We start from the raw sequence: 12,018 nt of genomic DNA on the forward strand, positions 1-12,018 counted from the left end.
CCGCCACCACCGGAACAATCCGGGGGGAACAAAACCTCCACAACCTTAGTGGTTGGGAGAAAACTAACCCCATTGGAACAACCAGGGGGTAACAAAAACCACTCTGGCTTATGAGGAGCCAGAGGTAAAAATCAGCACCGGGAGGAAGGAGGCGCAAGGCCACCCCCTCCCGGTGAAACCAGACTCACAGGCTTGTTCTCTCTCTCTCACAACTCACAGACGGCAAGCGTTGGAAAAGTGAAGTCAATTCTATCTTGTCGTTGGAGGAACAAAATAGTTAAGTGTAAGTTACGTGTAATTTGAAAATATCTTAGAGTGTATTGATTGACATGAGAATGAAATTGATGTGATGTATATCAATATTATTGTATCATGAGAATTTAGTGCTCTAGTGAATTAATATTTAAGCAAAGTAGTAGTTAATTATTATTATTTTCTTTTTTTTTAAAAAAAAAAAAATTATAAAATTAGAATGACGTTACACTTCACACTCATTTCACATTTGTTATGAGAATTTAGTGCTATGGTGAATTAATATTTAATCAAAGTAGTAGTTAATTATTATTATTATTTTTTTTAAAAATTATAACATTAGAGTGACGTTACTCTTCACAATTATTTCACATCTGCTAACGTAAAAATTTGGAAATATCTTAGAGTGTATTGATTGACATGAGAATGAAATTGATGTGATGTATATCAATATTATTGTACCATGAGAATTTAGTGCTCTACTGAATTAATATTTATGAAAAATAGTAGTTAAAGTTTATTTATTTATTTTATTTTCATGTAATTGACATAAGAAGCTACTTAAAACATGTCATGTTAATCAATGTAAAATGAATGTAAACAGTAACCAGCTGTATGTTTATTAGAAATATTATTAGTGTCGCGTAAAAATTAGGGTTGGCAATTCTTGACACGACCCGCGAATTCGACACGAAGTTATAAGGTTTTGATTTATGCTAAATGGGTTCGGGTCAAACGGGTCAACTCGCGGGTTGACCCGCCAATCCGTTTATGACTTGCCAACCTGACAGGTTGACCCGTCTAACCCGTTTAGTTAATCGTATCAGGTTCAAGTTGGTCTAAACGGGTTGGCGTGTCGACCCGAACCCGTCACAGCAACTCAAATTGCCAACCCTAGTAAAAAGGAAAAAAAAAATTTTACAAACCAGTTTGTAGAAAATCTTATACAACCCACATATAGAAATGACACGTGTCTCTTGACATGTGAGAAACACATGTTGTTTTAATAACATGTGATTCTCACATGCTTTTTTAATAGCATTAATAAAAAAACATGTGTTTCTTACATGCTTAAAGGACACATGCCATTTTTATATGTGAGTTATAGGAAATTTTCTACAACCCACATATAGAAATGATATGTGTCTCTTGGCATGTGAGCTTCTCACATGCTTTTTTAATAGTATTAATAAAAAAACATGTGATTCTCACATGCTTAAAGGACACATGTCATTTTTATATGTGAATTATAAAAAAATTTCTTACGAATCAATTTATAGAAAATTTCTATCATAGTAAAAATATTAAAAATATTGCATTTATTGAGCGGAGTGTTATAACTTATATATTTTTTTTTGACATGTTCACACAAGAGGGGGGAGGAGAGATTCGAACTAGTGACATCCGCTTCATGAGGTATGGTCCCCAGCCGATTGAGTTACTCCTTGGAGACTGTTAACCTCATTGGTGTGAGAGAGATGTTTGGTAAAAGCTTTGATATGGGGCCATTAGTACTTTCTATGTGGAAAGACATGAAAAGTGGGTCGAAAAACTCATGTTAATAAGGCTGATCATTCGTAAGCCCAATAGAATGTAACCCTCCTTAAAGATTGTATTATGCATGATTGTCCCCATGCAACTCAAACGGCTAGCTGGTTTGTACAATATAATGAAAAATAATTATAAGAAATTTCTTATTAAATCCTCAAACCAACTTGAATGGGATGATTGATTCCACAGTGGGAAATCCTGAATTGAGAAATTATTTTGTGTCCGACAAAGTTTTTGCTTTTGTGCTCGTTGAAAAGGTTAGCATCTAGTGGAAAATTTGCAAATGATTTTAATAAATTTGGACAAACCCAACTTTGGATGACTTTCAACAGGTCTTTGTCTTGTTTTGGTACAACCAATATGTACGATATAGAAAACATTGGTCTCTTTTCTACCCCCCCCCCCCCCCCCCCCCCCCTCTCTCTCTCTCTCTCTCTATATATATATATATATATATTAGAGGGGTTATCAATTATTTGAATTTTGGTGGCAATTTTTTTTTTTTAATTTAATCTATTAAATTGATATATGTTCTTAGATAATGTGGAAGTCACATATTTTAAAAACACATATCATATACTTTGTTAATTTTATTAAAATTACATGTGAGAAATACATATTTTAAGGACGAATATTGTAAAAAGAGTAATAAGTGACGGAGCCACATCGCCACCATGTTTTCCCTAATTTATTTTAAAAATATTATTATAATTTTTTAAAATTAAAATTTACACCTTTTTTTTTTTTTTTTTCTTTCAATTTTGACTCTCCAAATTCTAAATGCTAGCTTCGTCCCCTGAGAGTAATGATACCCCTTCACATTCATTTATTATATCCAAATTCTAAATGTTATATTCTTGAAAATAATCGAGAGAATGAAAATTATAAATATAATAATATTCAATTATGTTGTGAGTAGAGGTTTTTTGGGCCTTGTGATGAGCATTGAGAAGCCAAAATTTCAATAAGAATTTAAAGAGAGAATAATTTTACATTCCAAAAAGTGAGAATTAATTTTTAAATAAAATATTATAATTAATATATATATATTTTTTTTTTAAAAAAATCCACATAATCTTGTCGTCTTATACTTTAAAATATATTGAACTGGCCTTGCACGTCAGCCGGTACACATGTCGGAATAATAAAGTGAGTGTAGGTGAATTTTTCACCTACGTACCCAATTTCAAAAGAAAAAATTATCCCTATTCTTTTATGCATCTTATTTGACTCTTGATTAAGATTTTCAACAGAAAAGATGCATGCACAAGCCAGTACATAAGTTCTGGAAATTTAATCCCAGGTGTAGCGTACATCTTTCTTGGTGCCGACAGCCGACTGCCGACTGCCGACACCTTTTTAGCCGAAGTTCTGACCGCCACGTTTTCAGTCTTTTTACAAGGTATTCCACACCATACGTACAATTTATTTTTTTGTAAACGTGAAAACAATTTGGTGGACTTATATGGGCCGAAAAGCCCATATAACTGGCCTACCAATTTATGGATCCGAGCTCCCCCAAACTATTGGCACACATTATTCTCTTTTATTAATCACCTAACGAACCCCGAATTTCAAGAACTAAAATTCTCTCTATTTAATTAAATAATGAAGGCATAATTATCTTTTTACATTTTTATAGGATGTGAACAGACTATTATACCCTTACTTTTACCCTTACTTTTACACTAAATAGAGAGGATCCAAATTCAAATTTCAGATAGAGAGCACGATGGGAAGTGGAAGTACGTAAACTATATAAGTTACTTTGAAGATCATCATCGTAGAGTAACCGGGGATAAATAGTTGAGTGCAAGTCATCAACCGAGACTTTTGGTATTTATCTAAGACTGTGTCCTATTTTTAAATACATACTAATTTAAACATATTCCAAAAGAAAAAAAAAAAAAGAGAAAAAAAAAAGAAAAAGAAAAAAAGAAGAAGAGAAAGCTCTAACACAATTGAATTCTTCAACTCTCGCACACAAATTGAGCAATGAATTAAAGAACTGGAATGCAACAGGAAGACCATCATCGCATATTTTACTAGTAACACTATTTGTTTAGTTGACTTTAATTACACTGAATACTAAAGTTATCATGATGACATGTTCCACTTTTGGTGGGAATTTGTATTGGAAATGTTCAAATGTTGAATCTTTTATGTCTGTGTGTGGATGAAAAATATTGAATTTTTTAAAATGATGGAATCTAAAATAATAAAAAAAAATTCTATCCGATAAATTTAGCTTTTTAATAATTATATTTAGAATTTATTAAAAATAATTATATTTAGAATTTATAATATTTAGGTATTACAATATACAGTTACAGGAATGATGGTAATAGTGATAACAATGATTTCATTAGTGATTATATGTTATAAACTTATCATAGTGTGATAGCAATTGCAGGGACCACAGTAGTGAAACCACAGGCGATGAGGAAAGCAGCGATGGATGGCGACGAATGGTGGCAATGACGGTGATAATAATGGTGGGAATGATGATGGTAGGGACATTGATAGTGGTGGTGATAGCTAGTGAAGGCAACAATGGCAATAACCGTAGGGATTTGGATTCCTATCATTCGCTGCTCAAAGAAAAAGTGCATGGATAATAACATGAGGAGGCTGCTTGTTGGAACAAGAGGGTTATAATTATATTATCTGTTCATACGGTAGGGTTATATTATATATAAACATGTTATGCTGTAATTCTAAATTATTATTGAATATAGCAACATTCGTGCAGACGTAAGTACATTGCTGAATCACGTAAATTTATGTTTTATTTTTCTCTTATTCTCTTTTTTTTTTCGATTCTATATTATTCATCATTGTTGTGTACAATAACAACATTTGTGATATGGGTTTTCTATTCAAACAAAATTTCCCTGTCCGAGAAAATTTTCTGTTTGGGTGGGCCTTTTGCATAGAAAGGAGAACTCCCTCCACGTCCCTTGTCTAATGTTGTAGAGAATTGCACAATGTCACATTTTCTATATAATTAGAATTTAGGATTTTGTGCTTGAAAATACCAAATTAAAAAAAAAAAAAAAAATTAGATAATTTTTAAAATAACTCTACTGTTAACCAAAATCAGGAAAATCAACATTGAAAAACAACATATATTAAAATCCCACTTTAAAATCCATTAATCTGAACATAATTTTTTTTTTTAAATAAATATTTTTGTTTTATTTTTTTTATCGTAATAAACACGTGTCGAGTTCCTATTGGGTGTGACATGGCTGAATAACGGAATCTGTTAACTTGGTGGATGAAAAACATGTTCAGAGATTGATTTGTAATTATAGTTTAACATAAGGACACTCCATAAACTTTTTAAACCACAGGGAGTGATTTATAATTTAGGCCAACCCTAAAAACTAATGGTGCAATTATCCTTAGAATCATCAATCACGGGCTTGAGTTAAAGATAGCCCGTTCTTAGTTAAAAAAAAAAAAGAAAAAAGAAAAAAGAAAAAAGAAAAAAGAAAAAAGAAAAGTTATGGAGCTAATCCCATCTGCTCATGCCGAATTAGAAATGGTCCAGTCACATTGAGCCCTCTTCTTTCTTTTTCTTTTCTTTTATTTCTTTCTTTTATTATTTTTTTTTAATGACCATTGAGCCCTCTCTTATGCTGACGTTTCTTAATTTTTATTTTATTTATTTTTGACAATAAATATGATGGTTTTCTTTTATGGAACCTAACCAATCTGGGGCTTGAAGAATGGAGCCTAAAGTTTTGTCCGGATAATTTTTGGATGAGCTCCTAAAATCAATTGTATTGGTGCAGTTTTCGGTTTAATGACGTGGTGTCTCGGAATTCGCTCCCCCCAACCTACAAGACAAAAAGATTAAATACAAGAGCTTGTCGGGTGTGCCAACAGGGTCTCACTTCGATACCTAAGTCAGATTATTGTTGACAAAATACGAGGAATATGAGAGCACAGGAAAATTCAGATAGATCTTGATACTTAGGGTAGTAACTTATTTATAGGCATGTAGTTTTGATGTATTGAGAATATTCTCATTAGAATTCAACTAGAACTCTTACTCCAAATCGTATGGAGTTAGAGCTCGTCCAGCTAAGAATCCTGTTTGGCCAAGATTGCTTCATAATTGAATTCAAATAAATATTTTATCTCGTTTCATGCGGGATAAGAGGTAATCTCGGAAGATTCGGGATTGAGACCTTCCAGCACTTTTTCAGGGATTATGGGTCATGGGTCAGATTTCCCGTAACTCCATGCTATAATACCGAAATAAAAATCCTTGTTTATTTCATCCCAACCACCTCGTGGTAGTCTTGAGAAATTCGGTTTCGAGACCATTTGAATATGAGCATTCCGTACGGATTTTTTTTTCATGTTTTCGGGACAGTGATGTCCAGAGACTTATCGATTGTACTTATTCCTGGTCTTGGCACCCGAGGGATATTCGTATTCAGAAGTATTTGATTAAGTGTTATTCGTGAGATTCTCTAAGGAACGTTCAGGGTGTCCTTTATTCGAGGTCCCTCTCGACTAAATCCTAGGAGTTATGATTGACCGGATCTTCATGGGCCTCTGACGAAGCATTACTCCTTTTTGGGTTTGATGGACTGGATGTAGCCCACAGTCCAGTTGTGGGCTTGTATGGACTTTGGGAATAATAATTTTCCTAACAAATTCGAACCACAAAGGATTCTGAACATAATGTTGGAGATAATTTTAGTGCAATACAAACAAGGTGTTTATATTAATCCACTTATATGACATAAATGTGGAAAATGAAAACATGGATTCTACTAACTCACTCAAAGTCAATTTTCACAAAATAAAATGATAACGCGCTGTTGTTAAATCTAGGACAACATGAACACTCAAGCTTCTATGTCTATGAACCACATGATCAAAAGACAAAGCATTTAAAGAAGAAAAGAATCATGAGTACAATAGTACAGCCTTTACAAATAAATTGATCACTCATCAGAATTTGTCAATGCATTAACCATAATCTGCATTACTCTCACTCTCATTTGTAAAGAGAATATGTAATCAGCAGCCTCTCTGAAGAGTCCATCCAAGCTGCCCATGGACTCGCCGTTGGGAATAAGCCTCTTCAGGGTTCTCACCCTTCTCCCAACCGCGTTTGCCTGGTGCTTTCTTCTCTTCATCAAAGTCCTCGTAGGCCTCTTGCCGATCTTAAAATGCCCTCTCCTTTCCCTGGCGATCCTTTGCTTCTTGGCTTGGGCTTCCATTAGCTTGCTCCACAACGACCCATTTGCACTGCAACTTTGCTGGTCATTTCCTTGGAGCATACCCTTCATATCAAGGGAGACGAGGAGGGATTTTGCAGGGGAAACTCCCATATTCCAAAACTTAATTGCTCTCAGAGACTTTTAAGCAAACACCTTGCAAACTAGGGACAACGAGTAGGCTTTTATATGGTGGTTTGGGACATGGGTTGGTGGCCTGGCCGTTGAGGATAACACACAAATTATTTAAGGCAGCAAAGAAGTGGGGACAGAAGCACAATTTCATGGAAGGCCGCCAAGAAAATGGGATAAAATGAATACTAAGATGTTGCTTGTGTCTTGCGGCATGTTCTCCAACTCAATGCACATGCACCCACATGATTCTTCTTCACCACCCAACTCCTCTAAACCACCACCTTTCATCACACACACCCCATCTCATGGAAACACCCTGGATTATTCCTCACCCACTTTCTAAATTCAATGCATATATTATGTGAATTGGGGTCCTTCATTAATTTCCTCGTTCCAGCTCAATAAACATGGCGGCGGTCTGGATTTCTACACCTCCCAGGGTTCATGGTGCATGGTTAATTATAGGCCATGTTTCCAAACAGCAAGCCTAATGCGATAATGGGGGGTGCTCGATCACTCGGCAATATTTGTGATAATTAAGAAAAGTGGACAATTCAGATCTTAATGTTGGGATAAGATAGATTAATTATTATCGTCGATCTGACAATATTCATGAACCACATTTTTCTATCAAAATGATGAATGAATGTTTTCCAAAGACCTATCTATGAATCATGTTCTAACATGTCCAGTTCATCGTACGCCGACGGAACTTCAACTTAAGACAGTCTTACAAAGACAAAGATGCATGCATCTTTGTCACCGATCATATATACTTGAAGAAGGAGATCCGAGGCATGAGATTGTGGAATCTTTTTTCTTTTGTTTTTCATTTCCTGGGAAACAAAAGATGTACGTCCTTAATTATAGAGATTTTAGGCACGTTATCTTTCAATTTCACCCAACACAAGGGAAATTAATCAATAGTTTAAATATATTTAATTACCTTCCGATCCTCGAGAAAGAAAAAATATTAAAGACAAACTATATAGATATACGTCGATCGATCCTCTTATTTTCATATATAAGAGTTCAATATTATATTCGAAGAACAATAATGATTAATTCAATATAGAAAATTTCTTAATGAAAATAATAATAATAACCAATCACATGCACTAGAATGTTTCAGAGAATTACTTGTTTTAATCAATCGATTGCTTGATATTCTGGCTATATTTGTTTAAATAGATAATTGATCTTTGTTTTCTTTTCTCAAAATAAATACATTAACAAATTATTTGAAACACAAAACATCCCTCAAAACACCAAAATAGATTTCATGCACATTTATGTCACATCAACATAATTTGAGAAAACATTACTTTTTTCTCATTGAACTATTACAGGATTTCCAATGTCACTTTAAACAAACTATCAAAAATTGCAATGTGGATGTTCGGTGTTTCAATGCCTTTCAATTTTCTGTCATTCCGTTAGTATTTATGTTCATTTTGTTAACCTTTATGTCATGTCAAAATATTTTAGGAAAATTTCACTTACCGCCTCAAATTATCACGAGCTAATTTTGTAATGTCGCATCGAAACTATCAAAAGCTGCAATGTGTGTATTCGATGTTTCAACCCTTTTTAATCTTCTCGTTCGTTAGTATTTCTTGTTAACTCTTGACAGAATGAAAGAAGACACAGACCCACGACAACTTTTGATAGTTTAAGACCGACATTGCAAAACCCATGATAGATCGAGAGGGCCAGAGAAGTTTTTTCAAATACTTCTTTAAACAAGAAAACATGCAAAAATCACCGCAATAACTTTTTCATCAATTGAAAGTATATATATATATATATATATATATATATATATATATATATATATATATATATATATATATAGTTTACTTTGTGCCCGCTCCTTTTTCCCAATAGCATTAGCACAAGAACATGCACGCACATGCACTTGTAGTGAGTACTACATCCCACCCAAGTAATTATAAATTAAAGATCAACTTGTTAATTACTTATCTGGCCAATACGTATCTAAGTCTATGGATTAATGAATGTGTGGCTTTAAATGTTCAACCGTGGCACGCTTTAGACAAGAGGATAGCTCAAGACATCCTTGGATGCCTACAATAGTTGGGGGGGGGGGGGGGGGTTGGGGGGGGTGGTGAGGGGGTGTCTTTCAGTACTCCTCACTTTTGTTGTTTGTGTTGCATGAAATACAGGTAGGAAGGAATGTATAGGTTGTTCTTTTCCTGTCTTCCTTGGTCGGTTTATATATATATATATATATATATATATATATGAATGTATTTGTTTTTCTATGTATATATTGGTAAACACAGCCAAAATGTTATGACGGCTATGCACATGCATGGATCAAACTCTAACCCAATTGTCATGCATTATATATTGATTCATCTTTCTCTTTAATATATATGTTTCACTAGCCGCCAGCCGGCCACTAAATTATTGAACACGTGCAACATTTCTATTGGCAACCCACAATAAGTTATGATTTTTCATGCTCTTCCCTACTCTTCTTCAATGAGTAAGGTTAGAAATTACGTTTTTGTCTCGCAACAATTCTAAAATACCGACGTTACAGTTTCAACCAACCATTTGTTTAAACATTGTTAAAAAAATTTAACAGTTGGTTGAGACTGCTACGTTAATAATATTGTGAAATAATCGTAAAATAAAAATTTGGCAAATATCATTAATTACTCTTCTCATCCCTTCCAATTCTCCGATCGCTTGAGTATATATGCTTTGTGCAAAACTTATTATGAAAATTTTCCAATGAACTCAATTAGCTGGCTCTACCATTAAGTGAAAAAAAAATAATAATAAAAAAAAAATTCATAATTAATATATATTATTATCTTTAATCCAAGCTTCGTGTCAAAATGGACCACTAGCTCGTGCCTTAGAATGATAATACATAGATGAACCTCTAGTCAGTAGTTGTGGGCGTAGTGGCCCATTAAGAGTTGTATATATAAACCCCCTTTGCACGCAGCTTTGCTAGTTTCCTTGGAAACAAAGAATGAGAGCCACGTTCGATCTCCATGTGCTTAGAAACACCAAGTTGCTGGCTAATCCCTAATTAGGAAACCATTTTAAGCTTCTCTAATCGATCGCTAATTATGGCAAATTGAGTTTTATTATATTGTTACTTCTGTAGGGTGCTTTAGAAACCTCTGGGACAGGTGGTTAATGGTTGCAGCCAACGTGGCAGATAACAAGTGTGTTTTGATGTCCACGTGTTCATGTGCATGATGACGTGCTCACATGCACATTACTACATTAATTAGGGTTCTTCTGATCCGCAATACCATCATCATTCCCTTCTTTTTACTTTTTTTTAGCTCTCAATTTTCAAATATTTATTTTTTCTTTCATTTTCAGACAAAAAAAAAACCCCCCTCTCTAAAAATAAAAAAAATTTACAGTTTTGACAAAGTACTATAACTTTTATTACAAATTCAATCTTTATAAACTGACATAGTAGCTTACATGACACTTGTCATATATGTCACTAAAATGTAGACTGTCATGTAGCAATACATATGACACTTACCACATTTACAAATTGACGTGACAGTTCATGTGACACTCATTTTCATAAAAGAATTATAGTAAAATTTATAGTACCTTAAGATGTAGTCTTATGGTGCGTTTCAGATTGCGATTTTGTAGATAAAAAATTTGATTTTAAACTAAATCGTAAGCAATTTGGTGTTTTTTTGAAAACGCAGAATTTTAAAGGTTAAAATGTAATTTTGTCAAACGTTTAACTGTGTTTTTAACAACTACTTTTTATCGTAAACTTAAACAGACTCTTACTATGGTTATGACAGAACTTCTGCTCCATTTTACTCGTGGGCCATGACAAAAGGCCCAACACATTAGGCCAAAACTCAGAGTGACTGGCTCTTGGTTTGATTTTGTTGGGTCAAGGCCTGGCTCAGCCGAAAATCAGTGGAATAGTAGGGCCTTGACGGTTCTTTTACTCGATATTACTTTTTGTCTGGCCAATACTTAATTAATGAATTCAAATGATAGTTATTAAATCTGGACTGGATAAAAACTAAAAAAAAATAAAACAACACAAAGAAGACTCAACGATATTAGTTTTTTAAGCAAATATTTAGTTATCAAATTATTTAAGTTACAATATAGAAATAGTAGAGACTACAGAGTACATGGTAAATCACACATGCAATCATGAAAAGAAATATGAACGTAGATGTAGAAAGTAAATGCAAATAGAAATCAAGAGAATTCACTCAAGAATGAATATTATGGGAAAAAGGTCAAAAAAATCTGTTTTTGGTTGAAGCAGATTTTTGGAATGCTAAAATGGTCACAAAAAACTGCGAGTCTTTGGGACTAGGGAGCATCAATAAGGTGTTTCAGGGAGAAAACCAAATGGAAAGAGTGGGAGGAATAGAAGGGTGTGCCTACCTAACTTCTAGCTTTGCAGATAATGAGACCTTTTTTATGGGAGACCCTTGATCTTATATGGTAATATTGGTGTTTGTTATTTCCTTTACTTGTTGATTGATAAGTTTTTATGTGAAAAAAATCATCATGTGGCTGATTGCAATTACTTGTTGATTGATAAGTTTTTATGTGAAAAAATCATCATGTGGCTGAAAAAGCGGCACGATCACCATGTTCGGAGTTTGGAGGGAGACACCAATCAAAGATTCCGGCAACTGGCAGTCGAGAGCACCAAAAAGGAAAGTATGCGGATGTTGAGCGCCCCAACCCGGAAATCTCGGATGCAAATTCAATGCTAAGAGCATTCCCAATGGTTTATGTATTTTTCAATCTAGAATAGCTAATCAAAATTTATTTTATCTAGTTT

At 33.9% G+C, this 12,018-nt stretch overlaps 1 protein-coding gene across 1 annotated transcript; it reads right to left on the reverse strand.

Moving 5' to 3' along the window:
• Positions 1–6,591: 6,591 nt before the first annotated feature.
• LOC133852249 (transcription factor UPBEAT1) lies at positions 6,592–7,803 on the reverse strand. The gene has a single exon (XM_062288964.1). The coding sequence runs from the start codon at positions 7,158–7,160 to the stop codon at positions 6,771–6,773; it is 390 nt and encodes a 129-aa protein (XP_062144948.1). The 5' UTR covers positions 7,161–7,803; the 3' UTR covers positions 6,592–6,770.
• Positions 7,804–12,018: the final 4,215 nt, after the last annotated feature.

This window comes from Alnus glutinosa, chromosome 12, assembly GCF_958979055.1.
Source record: "Alnus glutinosa chromosome 12, dhAlnGlut1.1, whole genome shotgun sequence".
NCBI lineage: Eukaryota > Viridiplantae > Streptophyta > Magnoliopsida > Fagales > Betulaceae > Alnus > Alnus glutinosa.